This window comes from Arvicola amphibius, chromosome 8 (genome assembly GCF_903992535.2).
Source record: "Arvicola amphibius chromosome 8, mArvAmp1.2, whole genome shotgun sequence".
Taxonomy (NCBI): Eukaryota; Metazoa; Chordata; class Mammalia; order Rodentia; family Cricetidae; genus Arvicola; species Arvicola amphibius.
The window spans coordinates 3,543,305-3,569,902 of record NC_052054.1 but is presented as its reverse complement, the minus strand read 5'-3'; the positions used below and the strand labels follow the sequence as shown (position 1 = coordinate 3,569,902).

The following is a 26,598-nucleotide window of genomic DNA, read 5'->3' as shown; positions in this document are numbered from 1 at the left end:
AAATAAGTTAGAAAACTATTGTACTAAATGGAAGGATATTCTACAGATCTCAAACCTTTAAACCTCAAACTATACCTTTTGTAACTCACATCTAACATGTAATATCTGTATTGCATACATGGTCTTCTGTGGAACACGCACAGTGAGATATAGTTTTTATAGTTATAGAGATGGCACATACAATCTACATGCACCTCATCTTGAAAGCGTGAGAGCTGTTTCTGGCCTCTGATCTCTGCTCCCTGTTGCCTGTTCTCAGTATCTGTCCCTCTCTCCCTGCAGAAGCTGTACCGTAAGGAGATCAAGCCACCCTTCAAGCCAGCAGTGGGCAGACCTGAGGACACCTTCCACTTTGACCCCGAGTTTACTGCAAGAACACCCACAGGTATGTACTGGTTCCTCCCAGTTGGTCTGATCCCATCTGACTCCAGAGAGACTGTGTGAATGTCGCTCCCTTAGGGAGTAACTTTAGACCCCTGTGGCCTTCCTGACTTCTGCTTGGCACTAAGGGGTCAGTAGCCGAACCAATTCTCACTATTCTTCATGTGACAGACACACGCAACCTTTCAGGGTTCTGTGAACTCCTCTCTGGCTGTGAGATGGTAGGCGTGACAATCCTCCCAGGGACACACAGGCAAGACACAGAAAAGAAGCAGGTGGCTCACTTCAGTGATCTGTGAGAGAAAGTGGCTATCTTTAGGGCTGTGGGCTTATGAACTAAATGTTATTTCTGTGAACGCTGGGCCTGTTTGATGGATACAGTGCAACTGGATCCCAGCACAGAAATTTAGCTTCGTGGTGTTTGAGATCTCTGGGGTCTGTGGCTCTGCTTTCCATGATTGCCTTAAACCACCGTGATGGGGCGGCACTGGAGGGCTGGTGGTTTAGCAAGAGATGTGTGTTGTGTCACAGTCGGGGAGACTGGGTTCAAGGTCAGGTGCTGGCAGGGTCTGTTCCTGGCTATGACTCTCTATGGTTGGCCACCTCCCGTGTCCTCTCATGGCCTTTCCTCTGTGAATGGGGAAACCTGGAGAGTGCTGTGTTACACCAGTCCTGTGGGAGTAGGGACCACTCCCTGACTTCTTCCGTGAGAATCCTGTCTGCAAACGCAGCTGTCTGTGGGCAGGGCAGCGGGAGCGACTGCGGTGGTAACGAGCAGAGCGGACGGAGCCTCAGCCCCTGTCGACTCGGGAGCGAGTTCAGCCAGCCGTTGTAGAGCTGCCAGAGGCTGTGCATGGATTCTTTGGGATTTTCCACTGCTTTCAAATAGGAAATGGTGTATGGTTATTGGGAACTAACCACAAAACAAGATTACCAACCATGAGTCTCAAGTTGGGAGAAATGGAATAGAGACCCCACCCTGTTCCCCCTGGGTACAGGCTCTGGAGCAATGCCTTTATCTGCACCCTGCTGGGCAGGGAGATGGGCATGCCCTCCTCTGGATGATGATGGATGGGCCTTTGGGACTGAATGGGCACTTCACGTGGGTCTAGGATAGCTACTCTTTGAGCGAAATGGCGTGAAGAGCCAAGGCAGTGTGTGTGTTGATTCTGGACATTCGACCCCAGACAGCACAAAGATGGCTCCCTCTGACCTCTAGGCTCCGCCCCTGCCTAGAGAAGACTAGTGTAGACCAGCACTGCTGAGGAAGGATTGTCCTTGAGTGTGGTCATGCCACCGAGCAGTCAGTCCCATGACAGCATGAGCCAGCACACAGGGGACCATCCCTATCCAGGTGCTGAGTTCATGCGGTCAGAGCCTGGAGCCACCTGAGTGGCAGGCCAATCCTGCATCTAACCCCAAGATGAAGGAACACAAGAGCAGTTTACTCTGCCTGTGAGCCAGAGCAGACTCCACCCAGACCTTGGGGATGGTAGGGTCCTCACTGGGAAGGGTAGCATTAGTTACAAGTCTGTCATGGCAAGCTGCATGTTTAAAATGCTCCAAGCACAAACTAAGCTGCACTGCTGAGCGCAAAGGGGCCAATGCAAGGTCTTCCCGACAATCACGTGTGCTCTCGGCATTCCATGGGGAATTCAAACTCCAACCTAGTTGGTTGTTGTTGCCTTAAGTAAACCTTTTGTGCACAGAAAATGATGTTTTATCAATATTAGCCCAAGGAAAACCCATTAGACATGGAGCATACAACCCTGTGTCTAGAACTGGCTTATATCATTCCTTAGTATTGTGGTTTGTTCAGATACTAATAGACCCTGTCAAGCAGTTTGCCTTTGGGGGAGGCAGTAATAGAAGTGCTGAAGATGCAGAGAAGTCACCCTGATTTTCCCAGCATGGTTGCTGAGTAGACCACTAAGTTAAAGAAAGAGCAGTGGAGTGATTCTGAAACCGTCTAGAAACTGAGGGTGTTCATGCGGTAGACTTTCCGTCTCCATTAACGTGAAGCTGCAAGCGACCTTAGGCTTCCTGATCAGAAGTCACTGCTCGGTGGAGCGTGTCAATCTAAGGTCTGCAAATCTTTCCCCCTGGCCAGGAGCTCATGGGTGCTTTTAGAAGTTGACTTTTTTAGCTTCCCTTGTAATTTCGCTCTTCCGTATGAACTAGGCTGCACTCAGCACCTATCAGTTGAGTATAAAGCATTCTGAATTCTGTTCCTGCTACCTGCCATTTACTCTCCTGCCTCACACATCAAATGTCAGTTCCTCCGGCCTCTTCCAAAGACCTCTGCACTCCAGCAGGCTGGCCATCCTTGCGTCTCTGCTGACTTCTTGGCTCTATGCAGAGAGATGTATGCGTCTTTACTGCCCGGAAAACATTGCAGACTCTGGCTGCATTTTCTCACGATTAAAAATGCATCAGTTCAAGTTCACGTGACCTGTTCCCTACAAACGTGCACAGGCACACACCCAGTGTGCTGTAAACAGACCCCAGTCTAGTCCCTGAGCACTGCCAGGCTCAGCGAATTCCTAGAACAGCCCAAGTTCTTAACCCTAAGTCCTTGAGACTGACATACTCATCGTTAAACCTTTTCCTCTGGTCCAGTCTCTCGCTAGGAAAATAGAACTCAAAGCGAGAACCCCGTGCTGGGAGAAGGGAGACAACCAAAGCTCCTGACACAACAGAAGCCCGTCCATCGTTAGAGCCTAGGCTGAGGGAAGCAGCCGTCTACATTAAACCTCATTCAGCCATTGGGTGTCTCGCTGCGCATAACTTCACGTTCTAAAAACAGTCCTGCCATGCCTTGCCTTTTAATTAAGCATCCCCAGTCTAGCACATTTGAAATCCATTTCCAGGCACTCACCTCGGTCACATTAATTCAGGGTCCCATGAGTGTCTGTCTGTGTGGGAGATTGAGCTCGTGCAAGGCAGCAAATCTCGGGTCTGTTCCCTTTCTGTCCAGGGGTCTTAAGATGAACCTGCATCCAGGAAGCTTCCTGTCTCTTATGGTGGGCTGGCATCTCTGCCCCAGGAAAGCACACAGTGGCCCTGTCTGGGATCAGAGCCGCTGCTCCTCACTGGCCTTGCCCCTGGGCTGTGAAGCAGTTGCCCTCATAAACCTGTACCCAAAGCAGAATATGAAGGAACAAAAATTACATTCCTGGACAGGAGCCTCTTCCTCCCGACACCCTTCCCCACCATTGTTTCTATGTCAAAGTAAAGGACTGGAAGGGGAGGAAAGGGCGCTCTGTCTCCTCGGGGTAAATGATGCCAGAATGTGTAAATGTACACCTGTTCATTCTCATAGATATAGATATAGCGTAAATATGTATATATGTACATATGATGTTTAATGTATATATTTTTAAATTGTCACATACTTACAAAAAACTAAGTTATCTATTATAATATTATTAGTTAATATGTTATTTATGTTATTTATTTATGTATTCTGATATATTACAGAATTTGTTATAGATTACATATTCCATTTACTTCTCATATATAAATATATTTGAGTTTACACAGCTGAATCTTCATTTACAGTGGGCAAGTTCTCATTATTTGACAAATTCCTTTTTCTGTCTTTTCTCTCTCTCCCATCTTTTACTTTTTAATTTTTTGTTGTTGTTGTTATTTCTGCTGTTTTCTTGAGCTGGGTCTTGTCATAAAGCCCAGGCTGGCTCAGCCTCCCAGGTCTGCCAATTCAACAGGAGGCTACCACCACACTTGACTGGTGTTTGACGTCTTTGTCTTTGATTTCAAACTGTTAGGATTACACTTCTGTGTTTGTCCGTGACTGTGTCTGGTTGTCATAGTCGGTCACCTAAGGGATGGGGACAGATAAAATACAAACTCAATTCAGATCCTTAATACTCACAAAAAAAAGTCCAACACAGAGGCCAGTGGGATGGCTCAGGAGATAAAAATCCTGATAGCGTAAGTTTGATCCCTGGAAACCCACAAAAACTGAAAGTGGTGGCTGGTGTCTGTAATCCCCTCACTCCTATGGGAATCAGAGATAGGAGAATTACCCAGAGGCTCTTGGACCAGTGCCTTATTTACCTTCTGTTGCTGAGCTAAAACACCCTTATAAGTTAAGAGAGAAAGGGTTTATTTGGCTCACAGTCTTAGGGTTACAGTCCATCCTGGCTTGGATGGTGTAGTGAGAACAGGAGGCCAGCCCATTACGTTGCATCGGTAGTCTGGAAGGTGAGAGAGAGCGCAGGAAATAGGGTCTGGCTACAAAGTCTCAAAGCCTACCTCCGGTGATGGACTTCCTCCAATAGACTCCATCTCCCAGAGTTCTATGGCTTTTCCAAACAAACCAGCTAAGTATATGAGCCTAAGGGAGCCTATGGGAGACATTTCACATTCAAACCATGGCAGCCAGATAGCCTAGAGTATGTAGCATGGCAGGAACAAGACAGACAGGGTGGGAGGAGACAAAGAAAGACTCCTGAAAGTTGTTCTCTGACACACACATATACAAGCACACACACACACACACACACACACACACACACGCACACACAAATTAATTAATTAAAGCCAGGTATGGCACTGTATCTGTAATTCTAGAACTGAGTACATGGAGACACATGGTTCTAGAGTTCTGTGGCCAGGCAGCCTAGCTAAATCAATAAAATAAACTCCAAGTTCGATGAGAGACCCTTTCTCAAAAAAAAAAAAAATTGGGTGGAAAGTGACCAAAGAAGGCATGTGATATTGACTTCTGACCTTCATACAAACAAGCTCACTCACGTATGCATCCCCAAAGGCATACAGCACACACACACGCACGTGCACACACACAGACACACAGTCACCACCCATCAGTAAAGCATTCTGATATAGGCAGACTGTTACTAATTGTGGTTGTGTGAAACATGATTAATAAAAGCTCAGAGAATGAAATGGAGTTCAACCTGAAGATCTGAAAAGCAAAACAGCCAGCCCACTGGCTCTTACCTTGACCTTAATCCAAAATGGCGATCCTGGCTTCAGGAATCTTAGAATAAAACTGAGATTGAGAGCTGCCTCCTCCCGTTTTATAATCCTCTCTACTTCTAGGATTAAGGGTGTGCACCACTACCGCCTGGTTTCTGTGGCAAGTTAGTGTGGCTACTGGGATTAAAGGCGCGTGTTGTTACATCCTGGTCTGTAAGGTGGCCAGTGTGGTTGTTTTCCTGATGCCCAGGCAAGCTTTGTTTATTAAAATACAAATGAAATGTCACTGTAGCTGTGATGTCCTTAACACTGGCATGTAGGCTGGCTGTGATTATTTTGCTGTCACAAATAATGCTAAGGACATTTTCTACACTTGTACTTTTGTTAGTAAATCTGAGAACTAAATTCCAAGGCTTGGGCTTGCTCTCCGGAGGACGCGTGACTTGAGAGTGCAGGGGCCATTGCCCCTCCCTCTTCTTCCAAGAATCCATGCAATTCGAGTTCCCTCCCTCAGCCCTGAGATCGCTTTCCTTTGGTCAAATCTAGATGTGCAGGCTACTTGCACTTTTATGGATCCCTCAGCTTTCATGCCATCCCGTTTAATAAGCATGTGCCCACTCATCTCTGCCTGAGCATCTCCAGACACGGTGCCCATAAGATGGCTTCCTCTGCCCGTTCCTATCTGTCACACGTTTCTCCCCTGCCAGCCATTTACCTATCATCCCGTTTACCTAATGTTGGACCTGGAGGGGACCCATAGCATAGCAGTCCTGCTTTGGAACAGCCCTCATGGAACTTAGAAAAGCAGTCACTCTTCTGCTGGACTGTGGGCAGCAGGGACTTTGCCCACGTGTCCGAGAGGAATGGAGCAGGGTAGCCTTGGCACATTGCAGCTGTGCACTGGGCCTTGGGCAGAAGTCCGGGCTGTAGGTGAATGTGGAGCTGGGGAAATTCTTGGCTTTTCTCTGATTGTCTTTAGGCATACAGCACCTGCTTAGCCCAGAAAGGAGGTGCTGAGCTCACGGCAGCCCTGCTTTCTGGCAACTTCCGCTAGAGTTTTTGGCAGCTTTTTGCTTTGTTCTGTAGTAGGGAGGGGTGTTGGGTTCTGTTAAAGAATATCCAGTAACCTCCAAATCAGTAACCTAAAAACACGTGATCAATGATTATCTGAAAACTTCCATGTGATGCGTGTTTGCCGGGTCAGACTCTTGGCAGTTTCGTATGTTCCTGCCTGTCTACTCATATGTACCCTCGCCAACATACATGCTGCATGTGTAGTCACTACACATATGTACACACCATTGTCCTTCCCCGGCTCACCTGGCTCTCATGAGGTGTGAACCTTGCACTGCTCATCCACAGACTCTCCTGGTGTCCCCCCAAGTGCAAACGCCCATCACCTGTTCAGAGGATTCAGCTTCGTGGCCTCCAGCCTGGTCCAGGAGCCCTCACAGCAAGACATGCCCAAGGCCCCCATTCACCCCATTGTGCAGGTAAGTCTGCTTACCCCAGGAATCAGTTCAGGGCCCTGGGGCCTGGCCTTGGAGACCCTGAGGATTTTTATCACCTCAGTGTTGGGTGCCAACAGTGGGTCAAAGACAAACATATCCCTGCCCCTAAATGTCACTGAGTGTTGCTACGGTGATCTTCCTGGTGGTTTGAACTGTTACACATTCATTTCTAAAAAGGAAAAATCAGTCTGAGGAGAGGATCCCCATGGATAGAGGATCCCCTATCTTCTCTGTGTGAGCTGTGGGTGCCATGTCGTCGGGGGTCACCGGGGACGCCGTTTAGACTTCTGTATTGTATGATTATAGCTAGAACTCCGAGAACTCAGAAGGATTTGCAGTAAACTCACTTGAGCGCTCGATGTCTCCATTCAGTGTAATCAGATAGCACTGACTTGATTTTCCTGACATTTGTCTCCCTGGTGGCTATGCTTAGTGGGGCACTTGTTCTCAGTGGTGAGCAGGCGGGGACTGTGCACGTGAGCCAGAGCTGACTTCTGGTTTAAACAATTGGGCTTGGTGCTTTCATCTGAATGCTCACTCTGGAAATGGGACTGTAGCCACACACAAGTGTATCTGCACCGGCTCCACAGAGTCTCACCACCACAGGTCTCTGGAGAAACAAGTGCTCAGAAGACTCATAATATCCAGGTGTCTGAATGTTGAAAGCCACAGGCCACAGGAGCTCTAGAACCATCTATGCATAGCTCTGTGACCTTGGGCAAGGAATTCGTCATTTCCTCGAGCTCCCAAGTTCCCAGGGTGCCCAGATCTGTGGGTCTGTGGCCCATGCACCTGGTGAAGAGTTGCTAACCACCCTGTCTTGGCCTCTGCAGCAATTACACGGGAACAATATCCACTTCACCGATGGCTACGAGATCAAGGAGGACATCGGGGTGGGCTCCTACTCGGTGTGCAAGCGCTGTGTTCACAAAGCCACTGACGCGGAGTACGCTGTGAAGGTAAGGCAAGGAGCCCTGGCCTCGCTGGGCAGCGCCGCCAGCTGGAACGCGGGTGCTGAACAGTTTCTGCCCAGCCACGGCTTCTGAGATCAGTGTGGGAGACTTCAGTTTATTTTGATATGAGGTCACCCATTTAAAACTTATTTTGCAAGCTGGGTGTGGTAACACAGCTTTAATTAAAGCACTCAGGAAACCGAGGTAGGGGAACTGAGTGTTCCAGATGAGCCTGGGTTACATAGCAGGACCCTATCTCAAAGGACAAAAAAAAAGTCTTTTCAAATCATAAATATTTCAGTTATGTCCAACATGGAACCAGTCATCTTTAGTAACTAAGTATAGTATGCCAAGAAAAATAGCCCTGCACACACAGGATCTAGAAGACAGAAGTGGGCAAACAGGCATAGCATTTATCAAAGGAAGGAAAGTGGGGGAGGGAGGAAGGAAAAGAGATACAGCTGCGAAAAAATAATCAAAGAAATAAATAGAAATAGAGAATAAAGGGGGCAGCTAATGCTTTTCTCCAGCCACCAAGACCTGTGGATAGCACAGATGACACCGTAATCCAATTTGTCGAGCTCTGGGTGGTCATCTTCACCTCCGTAACTGCTGTAGGTTAAATCTTTGACCTGAGCATCCAAAATGCTAATTTCTAGAGCTTTCTAGTTAGTAAGCTAGAGCTTCCTTCTTCTGAAGTCAGCACCTGACATACACAGAAGCACACACATGCATCACACACTGCATGTTCTCTCTCCACAACCATGAGGTGGTCTAACCTCAGCCACCCGCCCCTGACACATGACACATAGGGCTGGAGAGATGGCTCGGTGGGTAGAACGCTTGCGGCAGAGCATGTGGACCTGACTGCAAGTCTGCACAGCCTACATAAAGCCAGGTGTGTAAAACATCTGTATTGAGCTCCTCGGTAAGATGGGAGGCAGAGACAGGAGGATCCCAGGATTGCTTGGGCCGCTAGCCTGGGCTATGCAGAGGGCAACGATGAGAAAGAGACTGTGTTTCAGATGGTTGGAAGGGAAGGACTGAATCTTGAGGTTGTTCTCTCACCTTCACACCTATGCTGTGGCACGTGTGCAATCCCCCCCCCCCCCCGCACACACACACAGACACACGGACGCAGACTTGAGGAGCAAAGTCTGAGGCTGCCTCATCGTGATGTGAACCATACGGGCTCTGCTTGGCATGTGACGCCGTCCCAGCTCTTCAGAGAGAGCCTAGAGAGAGGTGGAGCTGGCCAGCAAGGCAAGGGCAGTTTCTACCCATTGTGGTTTTCCAGGCTCTGAAAAAGCTGCTTGGTCTACTGAGCTTGGGGTATTGTGCATCCTTTCTTGACACTGGACATTTCTCAAAAGCATATTCTCAAGAGAAAGTGCGTCTTCACAGACTGTCTGCCCCAGGTATCTCAGACTGTGAAAACATTCAGCAGCTTTCAGCAAAACAGACATCAGCCAAACATCTCAGGAATCTGTGGCCTTTTGACAAATTGGTCCAAACTTCCCGGAGTCCTCGAGGTGATTACAGTGGAAACAGGAGCTCACAGTTACGGCAGGGTCAGCACCTGGTGTCATGGAGCCGACCCTGCTGGGGCACAGTCACGGGTCTGGATTGCGCGTGGCTGGGGTGTACAGAAGATCTGTGTTCTGCCTTGCCTGGAGGACTTTTCAGCGCTTTGTGGCTTGTGTGGGCTTCTTTAGTATTTCTCTGTGTGAGTTGTTTCTCACAGAAATTCTTTAGATTGTTTATCTCGAGGCCAGCAGCACTCCTAGAAGCAAGCGGCGCTGCCAGAGAGCCTAAGAAATACATCCATTGTGCGGCCAGTCCGGCAGCCCCAGGGCCCTTCTAGAAACAGCCCACTACTATTTAGTGCTCCTCTGTGCCCTGCACCCGTCCCATTGACGAGGCCAGTGGCATGCTCTCTCTGGTCTTCCCATGTCCAGCTCTCACGCAGAGCCTCCATCTGGAATCAGCTTTGTTGGGAGTTAGGACTCTGTGCTCAAAGATCCTGTTGAGGTCTGACCATGAGCAATCTGTGACAGCTCCCCTTCCCAGCCTGTACACCCCGGGAAGAAAACTAAGTGTTGTATCTCTAGTTGTCAGTAGAAGAAAAGCTAGGAGCTCCTGCTTGCCATTGAAGCCTTGAAACTCCCTAGAAAAACCAAGTGGTAAACATGCAGGGATCCCCTTGTCCTTTCTAAGACTATAGGGGGTCATAATTTATTGTTTGGAAAATGCTTAAATTAACCCTCATGAAATGGAGCAGGACCATGGAAAAGCTTGGCAAGACAGCTTCCACATTCGGCCTAGGAGCACACACAAGCTCCTTGTGGATGGGCAGCAATAAGTCCACTTCTCTGAGGCTGAATCTTTACTGGGTTCAAAGATGGAAGAGCCAACAGTTGATGGACTTCTGTGTCCACACAGCTCTGGCGAGCAGAGCCTGTGAACTCACGCCAGCTGGGCGTGTGGTGGGGCAGATTGAGCTCTAGAAGACAGAGGCCTGCACTGTAGAGCTTGCTCAGTTCTGAGAGCATACTGCCCCCTTGACTTCGCCTTCAGGAAGCCTGCTGCTTTGCGTTGTTCCATCTCTGACACATCCTTTCTGGTCACAGAACCAGAGGCCACCACAGAAGGAGAGTAACTGAGACTCTGAGGTTAACAGAGACGCCCTTCAGCCAGCCTTTCCTCGTGCCCTTGCTTTTCAAACCAGAGCCTTAGCTCAGGCAGGACAGCTCTTTACTGACAACCCCGCCTCCTATGGCTGAAGTTCTGGGGAGGCAGGTGGACCTGGTCAGTACGAGGCGGCGACCACACCCCTCGGCAGCACACCCGTTCTTACTAAATGCCTGCAGTTAGGATCAGATAAAAATGAAAGATCCTTGCTGCCAAGCCCAGTGTGCTGAGTTCCATTCCCGGGACCTTCATGGTGGAAGGAAGGAGCTAGCTCCAGCAAGCTGTCATGGCTCTTACATGTGCCCTGAGCTGTGCATAGCCACACATAGCTAAAGAAATGAACGCAATAAAAGTTAAAGTGCCTTAGAGTTGTTCTGAAGTGCATGTCGCCCCATTCTCTCAAAGCTATTTAATTGTTTATTTAACTCATTTCCACTCCCTGTTGCCTCCTTTTCCCCTCTAGAACCTTCTCCTCCTCCCAGCACCCGCCCCTACTCCATGTCCATTCTGCCTGTGGCCACTGAGTTGAATCACGTCTGATCCAGAGCAACGTATCTGTGGCCACACCTTGAAAAATCTGAATCCCCTCCCCTATCAGCTCCTCATTGCTGCTAATCCCCACCCCGCCCCCGCCCCCGACAAGGACCATTGTTGAGGTGTCTGATCTGTGTGCGGGGTGAAAGATGAGGAGCACGGCCCAGTCTCCCATGTCTTCACAGCCAGTTTTCCCAAAGTGTTTTTGGCTTCTACGTGAGACGCTGGATGGTGGTGTTTGGGTGTCTGTCACCCTGTTTTTAACTGCAGCAGGGGATGTGACCACCACACCCAAGACAGGACAGGCCTCACTGCCCACGGGAGGCCGAGTCTGGACCCACGGCATGTCTTCTGAGCACAGCAGTGTTCTTGCCTTGCTCACTCTCATTCTGTGTACATAACTTGTCAGCCAGCAAGGAAGTGGAATCAAACAGATGCTCGGCCTGGGGAGAGCTTATTTTTAGAAGGACTCATTAGCGTGGAAATTTTAATTTTTTTCCTACCAAGAAAACACTGGAGTTCTTACTCTGTCGTTTGTTTAACTTTACAGGAGAAACTCTTAGTTATTTTTTTTTTAAGTAATTACACACTCTACTTAACTTGCTTCCAACACACTAGGGTCCTTCCAACAAGTGAAAAGAAGTGGGCCTAGGGGGTACGTTCTGCTTGCCCAGGTGCTCACCCTGCTGCCGTCAGACCCAGACTGCACGTGGCCCGGCACCCAGAAAGGGGTGCTTCAGTGATAGGGAGCTGAGAAGTACAAGGAAGGACACCTACAGACACAGAAAGGGAAAACTGGAAGGGTGGGGGAATGCCTTGGTAGTGACAAAGACTGCTGTGTAGCAGCATCAGCCACCAGCACACGTGAGTTCCCTGATAAGAAGAGCCATCCTCCTGCACCAGCTGTGATAGCAGGCACACTTGCTCCAGGTACATACAGGCCTTGGCTTACCACCTCTGAGAAGTGTGAGAGCCAGCGTGCTACACATCATCACACCCGTGGGGAGCAGGGACAGCTGTCCACCGGGCAGGATGCTGCCTGACCCTTCTACACCTCTCTTCCTGATGAGAAGCAGATCAGTGAGACACACCTCCCCTTCCTCCTGCCTGTGACTGTGGTTGTCTCTACTACCTGGAGGGAAGAGCCAAGAATGTAATCCACAGGGCTTGCTCTAGTTGGAATTAAATCCAGCTACATCATTCCCAGGAAGCCATCCCACCAGGAAACCCACTGAAGGATCTTGTGTATTTTTCCACCTCTCAACAGCCACCCGAGGGAACACCTCACTTCCTTATGGTATTTGATGGAGATGCTTTGCAAGTTCCACCGAACAAAGGATATTCAGTGTGTTTTCATGGTCCACCATGCTCATGTGTGTGCCCTGTTATTACAGACTAGCCAGCATGTCCTTCAACACCTCCTGGTCGAACATACACATTAATTCTTACTGCAGTCTTAAAGTGTTATTCAGTGTCAGCAAGATCTTAAGGTCTTTAAGAAACGGGATTGGTTCACACATGTTTATGGCTGTTCGTCAGAATTTGTCTCATGACTTACATTCAAAGAACACACAGGAATAAGACCGATACCATGGTAAGGAAAGGGGTCAAGCATTGTTCCGGGTGTTTTTATGATAGGGGCAGTATTCTCACTTTTAATTTTTAACAGGTAATATTCACATGATTCCAGGTTCAACAGCTATATTCAAGGACACCTCGGGGGTCTCCCAGTCATAACTCCATCCCCTCGTTACCCATTTCCCCGCCCTGGGAAGTCAGGTTTTTGATAGTCTCCATTCCTTTCCAGGGCTACTTACGCATTCTCAAGAAAATGTCTAATTCCTTTTCTGCTCTTAAGATGAGTGACAGTGTCCATGCGGTTGTGGTGCTTCCCACTCCAGTGTCCCTGGCGGTCAGCAAAAGGCTTCCTCGTGTTCCTTCCACGCCGGCTCCTTCGGGGGAGACCAGATTGATGTTAGGAGCGGATGACCTTATCTTAAAAATGACTTTGAGAAAAAGTGCATCTACCACTAAATCATCCAGGCCCGTGAATATCGCGAAGGGAATATGTTGGGTGTGAGATACCTGTGTAGTCAAAGCAGAGAGGCTTTGGGACTGGATGACACCCGTGTGCAGGGGCACTGGGTGCTGTTGAGGGTAGGGGGCATTTCTGAATTTGTGAGTCATTCTCAACCTAAGTGCTGTCTGAGTCACACACATGGATCCTTTCTCTCCATCAGCTCACCACAAACAGGAGGCCAGGCTCCTCCAGAGGTGGCAGAGCCATCAAGTAGAGGCAAAGCCTCTCCAGAGGTGGCAAAGCCGTCATGGAGCACAGGGACTCCTACCTCAAAGACAGGCTTTGATTTGTGGCACCTTAAGGGGAAGCCACCCATCTGGAGTTAAATAGTTTTGTCTGCTATTCCAAGACATTGCAACATTGCGCAAAATACTGGGTAGGGAGAGGGACCCAAAAACACAAGGGGCTGTGTCTTGGCACCAAGGGAAATGCACCTTCTCAGACTCTGGCACAAGTCCAGGAGGACCTGGGAGGACCAGGGAGGACCTGGGAGGACCTGGAGGACCTGGGAGGACCTGGGAGGTGCCTGGTTCTGTGGTTGACATGCAGCTTCCAGGAAAAGCCGAGGTCTCAGTGACTGGGGGCTCACTTTCAGTGAAGTGGGAGCTTATGGCCAGAGTTCAGTGGTAGAAACAGACTGTGCTGGCTGCTGGTACCTGGTGAGCTCGCCATATATAGACTGTGCTGGCTGCTGTCTCCTGGTGAGCTCACTATACACAGACTGTGCTGGTTGCTGGTGCCTGGTGAGCTCACTATACACAGACTGTGCTGGTTGCTGGCTCCTGGTGAGCTTGCCATACACAGACTGTGCTGGCTGCTGTCGCCTGGTGAGCTCGCCATATACAGACTGTGCTGGCTGCTGGCGCCTGGTGAGCTCGCCACACCTGCCCTGCTGCCTCTGCCTCTGGCCTTTTGATATCTTGAGATTCATGTCTGAAGGCTGACCCCTTCTTTCTTGTGGTACTAGGGATTGAACCTGGGGCCTTGTACACTCTAGACAAGTACTTTGTCACCGAGCTACATCCCTAGCTGTATCCTTAACTACATCCTTCTTTTCCCTTTGAGACAGCGTCTCATTAAGTTGCCCAGACAGGCCTACAACTTACAGTCCTCCTGCTCCGAACTCCCTCATCGTTGGAATTATAGACCCGGTTTCCTCTTTTTAATTGTACCCTTTTTGCTAGCTGAGACAGGAGAGGCTAGGTCTACATTTCTGAGAGATTTTAAATAAGCTTGGTCTCAGTCCCTCATCTGCAATGGTCCAACAAGGCCAACAGCAAAGCTCTCAGTGCTACGTGCTGTGTGTGTTTCAGATCATTGATAAGAGCAAAAGGGACCCCTCAGAAGAGATCGAGATCCTCCTGCGGTATGGCCAGCACCCCAACATCATCACCCTAAAAGATGTGAGTGCCTCTGTGTAGCAGCTCTTCCCTTCAGCAGAAACACCACCATTTGCATAGTGCAAGTTTTCTCACATTGCTTTTTTCCCCCGTGCGCCCAGGATCACGTGCCTTAGACACGTCCCACCCAGGAATCCCCTAATTTGGGTGCATACATGAATAATGGGTGTATGTACACCCCTGGATAGTCCCCCTTACCCCCCACAGCATGCTGTGACCAAGCGTAAAATGGGAAACACCTGAGTGCATCACGTGCGTGTGCTGTTCTTTGTCAGTTCCTGCCTGACGGTGTGGCGTGAGGGTGGCCGGTCCCACTCAGCTCTGGCTGGGACATGTTTACAGACTCCTTTGAACCTTCCCTGATGAGGGACATTAGCGCAGGAATCAGCCGCATTGGGCCTGCCTGCAAGGCTCCTCTACCCCCTAAAGCCTGACGTGCAGGTATGGGTTATTCCCGTGACATGCGCCCACAGCACAGCCTGTATCTGCTGGGACTCCCTCAGTGTCCCTTTGGACAGCAGCTCCCAGAGTAAGAGTTTAACCCCAGGGAACATAGGCGGCAAGTGTCTCTCATCCAAAAGCTTAAATGGAGCCAGCTCTGCCCCAAGCCTGGTGCTCTGATTGTGCGTTCTTGGTTTACGTGGAGGATTCACAAACCAAAGCCAGCTCTTCTGCAGACTCAGAGTTGGCCATCTCTGCTGTTGGAGGGGAGCAGCTCAGGGCTGAGATGACATCATCATCCCAACCTCAAAATAGAACAGTGAGTTCATAAGCTCGGAAACGAATTAGCGCCCCACCTTTTACACAGGTCAAAGTCAGGTAAATTATTTTAGTAACTTGTTCTGGCAATTCATCAATTAAATGATTATCACTGAACTGAGAATAAGCACTTGGTTCTCTCACCTGTTTTCATCTAGTTCTCAAAGCTTAGGTACCATGGGCTCCATGGTTTTGGTGACGGGAATACATATGTGGTTGTCCTTATATATACAGGACCCAAAAATAGCCAGTTTGCAATTTTTTTCATTTTTAAGCTGAGTTTAAAGCTAGTATTGGCAAAAACTGTGTGTTTGTTGGAGCCAGGTCCCCTCCCCACAGCCCTGCAGAGCCAGGGCATGCACGCCGACTTGACCCACGGAATTACATACGTGGTGACAGCTGAGAAGCATTGTTCTTGTGGAGTGCTGTAGCTACTGTCACTTTCCCCTCTTTGGTGTGCCTGCCTCTCTAAGACCAGCAGCATGACTCTACAACACATCCCAGCTCAGCCGCTTTTCTTGAGCCCCCGTGTATCCTGTGTCCCAGCTTTCCCATCCCCCAGGGTATCAGAGCTGTCTCCCTCCAGAGAAGAGCTACTTCTGTGTAGCTGGAATGGGTGCTCACCCATTTACAACAGCCAAACATCTTGATTTTACTTCTAGGGACATAGCCCCCAGGTTCTGTCCTCCATAGCATTTGGAGTCCTTGCTCCTTCACAGAACCAGGGGCCTGAAGACAGCAGCCATGCTCACATAGAGGTCTCTGAATTTTGTGTGCTTCCCCTTGACCTCCAGGTCTATGATGATGGCAAGTATGTATACCTGGTGATGGAGCTCATGCGCGGCGGGGAGTTGCTGGACCGCATCCTCCGTCAGCGGTGCTTCTCAGAGCGTGAGGCCAGTGATGTGCTGTGCACCATTGCCAGGACCATGGACTACCTGCACTCTCAAGGGGTAAGACCCGGGCCAGGGTGCCCATAGCCTGAAGGAACAAGGGCTGACCCGGGTGGGGCCTGCACTGCCGGTCGCAAGGCTCAGGGCAGGGCAGTGGACCAGCTTCGGGGCAGCTGGCAACCACAGGGAGGAAGATGCAAGACTGTAGAGGAGCCACAGAGGAGTGGGGGCTGGGGAGGCATCATGGTAAACTTGCCTGTAGGCAAGCGGGAGGGCAGAGCACTTCCTGTACCCTCTCAAGTCCTTCAGCTCTGAACACCGTACACAGGGGATGTGATTTGCAGTGCTGTGTTCTGCTGTCCGCTACGGGTCTGAAGTCATCTGTACACATGGTATACAGGAACTAAGGTCACAGATTTTAGCAAAGAGAATGTGATGCCCTGGCCTTGATAAAGAGAGATTTAGAATTCTCAGTACTTGTGATCCGTAAAGCTAAAGAGAAAGGGTAGCAGCTGGGGTTCCCGTAGCCTCCGACGGCCAAGACTGCACCACGCTCCTCAGGGACTTGGTTCTAAAGCCTGGACTTTGTGTGTCTTAGAGGACCAAGCACAGGTTGGTTAAAGCCAACCGCACCAAGGCCACACTGTGGAACTCCAGGCCACAATCTCTGTCTCAAGGAGGGAACAGCTAGCCTAATAAATTTTTTGCATCTTTTCCTCCTCCATCTTTCCCTTCGCCCTGTGCCTCTGTCTTTCCTTCCATCCTTCGTCCCACCCCACCCTTGACCTCCACCCTCCCCTCTGGTCTTTCCCCCTCTCCTCAAAATTTCTCATAAAGCAGGTTTGGGCCAACTGTGAACACAGTTTTGCCAGCCTGCACAGTTCTTCCAAGATCTCACAGTGGGTCCTTTTTGTGTGACTTCCCCGTGCCACGGGAGTTCCACACATAGCTTCCCAACAGCCAGCTTCTAGAAGTCCCTGAATGTGAGCGTTCGCAGATATCCTTCTGTCTAATGAAAGGGGCTGGAGTCTTCAGTCTCCATAGGCTGCCATCAGTGTCCGTGAACCGGCCAGATTGCCCGCGTGTATCACATCGATCTTAGCAGAACCTGTCACTGCTCTGCAAGAGGACAGTTGGGACCTCATGACGGCACACTGCGTATCTGCACAAGGGTCTTCTGTCCCTTCAGAGTGTCCTAAATAGCTGCTTTGTTTTGTGGTATTGCTGGCCCTTCTGTCATGACAGCTGTCACTGTAACTATGGGACATGCTTGGAGTCTGGGCCTTGAGTGGTGCAGGTGCAGTCTGTGCAGCCCTCAGCCCCTCCCCTTGCTGCCAGAGTCAGTGCGCCTGGGATAGCAGTGTATTGTGTGTGCCTGGGACAGCAGTGCCCTGTGTGCGCCTGGGACAGCAGTGCCCTGTGTGTGCCTGGGATAGCAGTGCCCTGTGTGTGCCTGGGATAGCAGTGCCCTGTGTGCACCTGGGATAGCAGTGCCCTGTGTGCGCCTGGGACAGCAGTGCCCTGTGTGTACCTGGGATAGCAGTGCCCTGTGTGCGCCTGGGACAGCAGTGCCCTGTGTGTACCTGGGATAGCAGTGCCCTGTGTGTACCTGGGATAGCAGTGCACTGTGTGTGCCTGGGATAGCAGTGCCCTGTGTGCACCTGGGATAGCAGTGCCCTGGGCTTGTGGTCCCTGTGACAAGTGGGCCATGCACTGTCATACCCCAGAACCCCACCATGGGCCGATTTTCTCATGGGACCATTTTCATCTCTGTAACCAGAGCTGCCTGCCACAGGCCCTCCTGTGGCATAGTGCCAGCAGCTGTTCCTGCATCTTGGAAAAGCATGGGTTTTATTCCATCATATTGTCCTTCTGTATGAAGGTGGACTCTGTGGGTCCTTGGCTATGAGTGACCAGCAGGGATGAGAGATAGGGCGGCCCCTCAGAAGAGCACAGTACTATTCTCCCGCCATGGAACCTGCTCTGGGAATCAGTTCCCAGGTAGCCCTTTCCTCCTGTATAGGCTCCTTTGCTCTCCCACTCGGCCTTGACTGCTGCTTCCCCTTCCAGGTTGTTCATCGGGACCTGAAACCCAGTAACATCCTGTACATGGATGAGTCTGGAAACCCTGAATCTATCCGCATCTGTGACTTTGGGTTTGCCAAGCAGCTGCGAGCAGAGAACGGATTACTCATGACTCCCTGCTACACAGCAAACTTTGTGGCGCCTGAGGTAGAGTCCCCCAAACCCAGGGAAGACAGCGTAGTCAGGCTGAGGGAAGCACACTCCCTTTCCTGTTACCATAGTAACTAGAGATCTTGGGGCATTGAGGCAGCACCATGGACTCGGCCATGTCCTCAGGAGACGTGAAGGAGAGCCTGCTGTGGAGGGAGGAGAGCACATGGTCGCTCTGGATCAGCCAGAACCACTCAGTCACCCTGTGCATCTTATCATCCATCAGGAACACTTATATGGTGCTCATGCACTGGGTTCTTGCTCTAGTGTTTCCTTGACAAACAGTCAGAATCCGTGCAACTTGGGATGGGAGCCCACAACAGTGTGCACCCAAATGCTCACATATGTGCTCCCCACTCTGCTCCCCATCCCTTACCTTAGAGGATCCCCAAAGGGTACCTCGCCCCCCTGGCCAGCGTCCCGAGGCCAACTCCAATGGCTTCTGCTGCCATGGATACTTGTGGTGGTGCGTCAGCCTGGTTTCTTGCGTGAGTTGGTGGTAAAGTGGGACCACAGTGGTAGCAGCAGGGGCTAGCCTTGCTGATGGAGTCGGAGAGGCTCAGGCCCTGTGTTGTGCCTCCTGAGTGGAACTGTCAGGTCTGCTCCGAATCCTATGAGGAAGACACTGCTGTGCGCTTTGCCGAGTGAGACTCAGGCAGATTCAGGTCAAAGAGGGACTAGGCAGCCGTATCTGGTTACCCGGGGGTTGTTCAGGCATGTGAGCAGCCTCGACCCCTTTGGAATCAGCTGTTTGAAGCTTCGATTGCGCCTCATTTGGCCGTTATTAGTACTGACAGAGTGCATACAAGAGCCGTGTTTCATAGTCGAGGAGAGAAAAGCAAAGTCAGTATTTACGTGACTCGGGAGGTCATTTAACCAGTGACTCAGAGTTGCAATTTACTCAGCATTTAGTACCTGTCTTGCACCATAGCACATAACTCACCCTCGCCTGGAAAGAAACTGAACACAGAGTTCTAATGCCTCATTCAGGCCAACGCAGCAATGTACAGTGACCCGTGAGCATCAGGCTGGGCTCTTCCCTGTCGCTCAAGTGTGAACATGTCCATCAGCCACCCCCATACAACACTATCAGAATTCTTCCCCCTTAGTAGTCCATTAGCTAAGACATAGGGTACAGTAGCACACACCTGGTCTCCACTGGGACTTTACCAGGCTGAGGCAGGAAGGGCACCAGAGCTCAGGGGCTGGAGACCAGCCTGGACAATACCATATGGCCTCTCATACCTCGAAACACAAACTGCGTAAGCCCCGCACCGTGCCACATACAGTGCTGAAGTGGTGGAGACAGAAGGGTGACCAGTTCAAGGTCATTCCTGCCTATGCTGTGCGTTCCAGGACGGCTCTGCATGATTCCACGTAGGTGAGGTTCCTCGCAAGGTTGGATTCATAAAGAAAGCAGAATGTGGTTGTCAGAGACTGGGTTGGCCTGTGGGGAATTTGTATTTAACACAGACAAGCTTTAGTTTAGGAAAAGGGTTCTGGAGGATGGCTGTCCCGCACTGTGAACGTGCACTGAATGGCATGGTAGATGAAAAAGCAAGACTTCTGCCGTCACGCCATATGTCAGGCAAGGGCTGTGCCCCACCCTGTCTCTGCAGGGGCCATGCCACATGGTAGACAGCACTGGCTGACCTATCGGATGGCCCTGCCCTGGCTGTGCCCCACCCTGTCTCTGCAGGGGCTATGCTATAACATGGTAGGCAGCACTGGCTGACCCAGCAGATGGCCCCGCCCTGCCTTTTTCCCATTCACTCTGAACTGGAGCTGCCCAGCGCAATTCTGACCCTGCCCGTTGCCCTTCCAGGTCCTGAAGCGGCAAGGCTACGACGCAGCGTGTGATGTCTGGAGCTTGGGAATCCTGCTGTATACCATGCTGGCTGGGTAATGGAGGGCCCCAGGGCGTCACCCTTCCCTTCTGGTGCTTGTGTGTAAACACACCAGCCCATCTGGGTTAGGGTGACTACTCAAACCCTGTAGGATAAGGAAATGACAAGGACAGTCAGCTGTGTGGTCTTTATAAACTCAGCCCATAAACAAATACCCTCTGCAGACAACCCCCTACATTCCCTTGCCACTTGAGCCATTCTCTTGACAGAAACACTAGGAGAGCTGCATGTTCCTCTTCTCGGGAGGTGTATGCTGATGCATGTCTGACTTGTATGTATGATGTCGGGTGGTGGACAAGGATTATACCTGACATGCGTGGTGTGACCTTTGTAAGTTCAAGAACCAGTCTACCCAAGAGCCAAGACTTGGTGGTGGGGCCACACCTGGGTCCCTCAGACTTCATTTCTCAGGTGTTCAGCCACTGAACCACTCTCTCATCATGGACTCCCTGCCATCCTGGCACCAGTGTGACCCGAAAGGGCCAGGAAACTGTGCACACGAGAGTGGACTCCCCTGCCCGTCTTGTTGACTTCCAGCACTGACCAAGTGGGGCAGGCAGCATGGCACTACGGCACACACCATTCCTTAGCCTGAGCCCTAGACTCGGGGAGAAACAGGCAGACTTTCTGTTCGCCCAGCAGAAAGCCCTCAGGTGGAGCCGTGAGCTCAGTGCCATCAATCCTCCCCCACAGGTTCACCCCTTTTGCCAACGGACCAGATGATACCCCCGAGGAGATTCTGGCTAGGATTGGCAGTGGGAAATACGCCCTCTCTGGGGGGAACTGGGACTCCATATCTGATGCAGCCAAAGTGAGTATATTTCCCGGTTCTTACCTCCCAGGCTTGGAGGATCTGCGATAGGTATCCTGTTTGTGAGGAAGCCGGAGATGCCACCAGACGTTATAGACTTATTCACAGTGTTTCAAATTTTTTATTTAAAAAACAATTACCTTCTTCATGTTGCTAATGTAGTAAAGTTCTGCAGAGAAGCAGAACTAATAGGAATTGTGGGCATGGACTGAGACACAAACAGAAAAATGTAGACATGAACAGCTAGGGAAGCCCACAGAGGAGCAGCGGTTAGGGAACTGGCTGCCGCAACCAGGGCTGCAAGCCTGAAGTTTGCAGAGTGACTGGCAGCTCAGGACCCTGAGGAAGAAGAGACCTGCAAGTTAACTTCAGAGCCTCTGTTGCCAAATTGCCTCCTCTGTAGGGATGGTTCCGGACGACCCCCCTAAATGTCTGCAGCACATTTGTGTTGGTGTAAAGTCTCTGGTTGGGCTGGCCTGGCATGCACACTTTCCCCACCAGCGTCACCATCCTGCCCATCCTCCCACTCCAGTCTTCTTCGGTGGAGATCATCAAATCCTGTAGTAAAACAGTACACTGTTGGGCTCAGGGTGTAGGTCAGTGCACAAGCCCCTGGTGTTTGCAAGGTGCTAGGCTCCACCCAGTGCCGGAAAAGTACACTATATTCTGACCCCAGTAAGCTGTGTCAGTAGCCTGTCTTCTGTGTTGCTGTAAAAGTTATGAAGGAGAAAGAAGAGCTCTGAGTGCCTTGTTCCAGTGCATGGTATCCCCTGAGTTTATAGAAGGCAGAAGCTTTTATTAAAATAGTATTTCAGCAGCTTATGTGTGGCGTTTAATGTTTGAAACACCTTTACTATAAAATCTTCTATCTGCTGCTAAGTCAATAATCGTTGACACTTTAAATACATTCACATATTCATAAACCTAGATTTGACCCAAAATGCAAAGAATCACCTCCAAATTATATATAGTTCTGTTCTCCTGGGCAGTTCCTGCCAGCCCAACACCACACTCCCTCTTCCCTCTGAACCCTTGGCAGGACGTTGTTTCCAAGATGCTTCACGTGGACCCGCAGCAGCGCCTCACAGCAGTTCAAGTGTTAAAACACCCATGGATTGTCAACAGAGAGTACCTGTCCCAGAGTCAGCTGAGCAGACAAGACGTCCATCTAGTGAAGGTACCTAACGGCCAGACCCTGGCGGTGGGCGTGGGAATCCCTGAGCAGTCCCTGAGGATAGTTCCTCACCGTTGGTGAGCAGAGACTGTAGCACGTGAAGTCGCCAGCTATAGGTGCACGAGTCTCACTTCAGCACACGTACAGAAATTGTGTTTGAATGGCAGCTATGGTGTAGGGGTGGTGTTGGGTACCATGGTTGTGCAGCCCTATAATCCAGAGCCCTCATTTCTGGACCAGAAGTCTGTAAAAGTCTCTTCGTGCTAGCAATCCCTGTCGGGCAACTTCGCAGTCCGGGCAGTACCTCCCTGCTAAGGAGTGCATGCAGTCCTAACCCAGTCCTGTGAGAAGTCCATCCTGGGTCTGTCTTGACTGGGTGGAGCTACACCAAGAGGAGCCCAGCTGCCAAGTTAGTGCAGACTGCTTCAGAGTGGCAGAGCCTAAGAAACGCTGGCCATGAATTCCTGGGGACCCAACCGGCCCCCAGACACGTCTGCCTTCCAGTCAGCAGTAAGATGATGGCATGCCCTTCCCAGAAACTCCACTCCAGTCTTAGATACTCCTAAGGCACAAGCCCTAACTGTGCCTGGGTGTCACGGTAGTGGCCACCATTTGTGGGCTGATTACGTGGGCACGGCAGGATGCCCGCCACCCTCAGTACACCAGTAATCCTGGAGGGAGGCCTCCCCTGCTTTATCGGGGCATGAACTGAGGCTCTCCAGGTCCTGTAGCTCAGCTTCCCATTCACGAGTAGATGGGCACCATGCTCACCTACCCCCTTCCTCTTACAGGGTGCCATGGCAGCCACCTACTTTGCTCTGAACAGGACCCCACAGGCACCGAGGCTGGAGCCTGTGCTGTCGTCTAGCTTAGCCCAGCGCAGAGGCATGAAGAGACTCACATCCACCAGGTTGTAGTGCTGGCCAGGCCTGCCCTCCAGCCTCAGCCTCCCTGCCCAACGTCCTCTCAGGCTCCCGGACGCCACACACAGGTCCTGTTTATGGGCACTTGAGTGACCATGATTCCAGCACAAAGACGGATCTGGCCTTGGCTGTCTGTCTCCTTTGCAGCCCTGGTGAGGGTCCTGCCCAGGATGTCTGAGCCTTGCTGTGCCGACCTCGCCGCCGCCCGCTCTCCTTTTCTCCTGAGTGAAACCAAATGAACCTGTCACCTCATAGCACCCTGCTGGAGCCTGCCTGAGTTCGCTCAGGGCTTTTAGTCTTTTCACGCCATGGCTTACGTTCAGTGCAAAGCATTTCTGCCATCCTGAAGTCAGCCGAGTGGCCAGCCTCTCACAAGGGTGTCCTGCTGTGACGTTAAGAATGTTGGTGCATGGTCCCTGCCCGGGGACCGCAAAGCTGCCCTAGAAGAGCGGGATGCTCCTGACCGGTCTGATGTCACCACTGGCTGTGTGATGGCATCCAACTTACATGCCTGTTCTGCCCAAAGTCACCCAAAGAATCCCTCACCACCCTCTGGTTCACAAACGAGATGCTGGGCAGCCTCTCGACTCTGTCACTCACTTGTCAGGACGGAAGCACCCAACCCAAGAGTCGGGGTGACTGAGTCTGTTTGAGAGCCAGATTCATGACAGTTGAGAGGGGAGCCCCGGGAAGCTGCCAGGAAGAGCCAGTGCCTACTGCATTGCCGCTCCCTAGCACTCTGGCCCCAAGAACACTGAGCGTGTGGGGCTCCACCATTGCCACTTGGCACTGGCAGCTGTGCACGGGTTTGCCTGAGGTGGGGGTAGTGGATTCAGTCTCTGTTTCCTGGTCCGCAGAGAGACCGAGGAAGTGGAACTGTATTTCCTTCCCCAGTTCTTTCTTAGCCTGACTGAGGGCCGGAGAGACACCTGAGCCCCTTGGCCTCAGAGAGGCAAGAGGTGCCAGGACAGGCTGTGGTTCTGTGTTGCATTTTGTTTCTGTTGTGTAGACCTGTCTTTAAAATCACACTGCACCAATAGTGTTTTCAGGGTGAATCCGTGTGGGGACTCTCCATGCAGAGTAAGCTAGTGAGACCCTCGCTGCATGGCATGCCCCACTCAGCCTAGCCCTGGAAGAGGGACTTGTGTGTCCTCCAGTCTCTCTGGGGGTGCCAAGGATACCCCCATAGTGGGCTCAGGTCAGAGGACACTCCACTGTGGCTCAGAAACTGCCAGTCTGAGGCCAACCCTTCCACCCAGGAGGTGTAGGAAGCCCCCGTTGGTCGCAGCGAGCGTGCACTGGGAAGACAGCAAACGGCCACAGCTCTTCTGTACCTCACTTAGCTCTAGGACCCAGCACCCGCCTGCAGTGCAATGCGGGGAACGTGTTTCAGACCTCAAAGTGTAAACTCATTTCACGAGCTTTAATTACTCCACTGGGCTCCGTTTCATTTGGGAATTATAGACTACAAAGGGTGGGAGCAGTCGGTGACTGTGTGCCATGTTCACGGTGTCCCTATTAATTTCTGAGGTCTGGGTCCTTCCATTTCAGATAGAAATCTAGAGAGAAAGAGAAGTGGGTAGTCTTTGGTAGATGCTGTCCTCTTAGAAATGAGCAGGAGACCCAGAATCCTCCAAGGGCCTCTTGGCATGGATCACGGACGAGCTGCCCACGGCCTTTGGTCTAGGTTTGTTTGCAGCTTCAAATCTATGAGTTTTATCAAAGAGAAAGAACAAGAGAACGCTGAGGGCATTGCTGAGGAGGTGAGCATCGTGTGTCCCCGCTGGTCACAAGGTCCCATCGCCTTGGTGATGTCAGGTTATCTGCCTTTACCCTCACTCACCAATGGGGTGGAGGAGGCCTTCACACCAAACCCTGTCACTAACGTGTCTGTGACGCGTGTCACACACCTGCAGAGGATGCTGGCTCAGCCCTGCTCTGTTGAGAGTGACATACCTCGACCTTCCCACCCTCGCCCAGTACACAATACTTGAAATCTTCGGTAGAAGCGGCCTAAAGAGCATGTGGGGGGGGATGATCTGAACCCCCGTTCAGACGGCTGTGGCATGTAGCCCCAGTGTCCCCTGCATTCACCTCCCCAGTGAGCCCTTACCCAGCACAATAAAAGGCCCTCTGTTCGCTACACAAGCTCCCCCGCAGCCCACTGTCACCCCGTGTGGGTCTTGGAAGCTACAGAACTTGTCATGGGGATTCCCCACCTATATCCCAGTCCTCCTCTACCCCTGCCCAGTGGTCACTTTGGGACCATCCCACTGGCAGCCCCTGACCTGTCTGGGATGAGAACATGATGAGTGGGGGTGGGGACCTTGTCACATTCTTCCCTGAAGTCTGGTGGGCGAGCCTTGAGCGTCCACTCTCCTACAGTCAGAATGTGTGGTTTAAACTACCTAGAAGCCCCAGTTTGGGGGATTATTGTCTGGCTTTTTAAGTGAGAATAGTATCTCGTGCTATCTAACGTTGGCAGTATTTGTAAACGGTGTTCTTCCTTAAGATGCCCTTGGGGTTTTCCCTGCGTTGAACTGATTCTCTCAAACCCAGGAGAAGATACCTAGGACTCTTCATCCTTTCTGGCGAATTTTGCCACTCTTCACTGCCTGCAAGACTGTGAGACACCCGGAGTGGAAAAGGACTCTGTGGGCCCTGTGTGGCAGGGAAAGGTGGAAGGCGAAGCCAGCATAGCTCATCCGTGCAGGTGGCACACCCCTGTCCACCCTGCCCCCGCCTGGCACTGCTTTACACGATTTACACGCTCAGCAGTGACGTTTACAGCTCACTCCGTGTCCACGTTTTCTGTGTTTGAGATGGGCGGCCACTGTACAGATATTTATTATGCTTTCCAGACTTTCCCATGAGATTTTTTTGAATAAACATGGATTTTATGAAGTGTAATCTTTTTCTGGAGTAGCAAAACCTCTGCACTTTCTATGCTACTGCCAATAACAGTTCCTGGGCCTAGCCCTCGTTCCTCTGTCTCTTCCACTGACTCCAGGTCACTGTGAACGTCTACTGCCACCAAACTTTGTGGGGGGTCCTTTCCCCTTCACAGCCTTGCGTACTTCCGTGTGTGCACCTGCATTCGGGAGCTGGACTAGCATGAGCAGCATGGGTCTATCCACTTGAGTGTGTGTGTCTGTATCCATTCGTATGTATACATGGGAAAATGGCTCAGAATACCATCCACTCCACTTTCAGAGCCATGTGTGTGGTGTGAGTTTATACATAAAATGAACAGACATGAATGTTCGAGAATATGTGCACACATGGAAGCTTTATGTATATATGTTTGTAGGCATGTGTAGAAAGGTATGAGTTGGGGGCATATTTGCACAAATGCAAGTAAGTGTGCATATATATATATAT

General features: G+C 50.9%; 1 protein-coding gene across 1 annotated transcript in view; it reads left to right on the top strand.

The window, feature by feature from the left end:
- The window catches only part of Rps6ka2 (ribosomal protein S6 kinase A2), a 142,988-nt gene extending 116,861 nt beyond the window's left edge, over nt 1-26,127 (top strand). The window contains exons 12-21 of the mRNA XM_038338882.1: nt 283-385; nt 6,709-6,839; nt 7,691-7,816; nt 14,429-14,518; nt 16,069-16,227; nt 18,238-18,399; nt 20,228-20,304; nt 21,003-21,120; nt 22,160-22,297; nt 23,086-26,127. Coding sequence (XP_038194810.1) covers nt 283-385; nt 6,709-6,839; nt 7,691-7,816; nt 14,429-14,518; nt 16,069-16,227; nt 18,238-18,399; nt 20,228-20,304; nt 21,003-21,120; nt 22,160-22,297; nt 23,086-23,211 — 1,230 coding nt within the window. The 3' untranslated portion in view covers nt 23,212-26,127. The remainder of the gene's footprint in view (nt 1-282; nt 386-6,708; nt 6,840-7,690; nt 7,817-14,428; nt 14,519-16,068; nt 16,228-18,237; nt 18,400-20,227; nt 20,305-21,002; nt 21,121-22,159; nt 22,298-23,085) is intronic.
- Nucleotides 26,128-26,598: the final 471 nt, after the last annotated feature.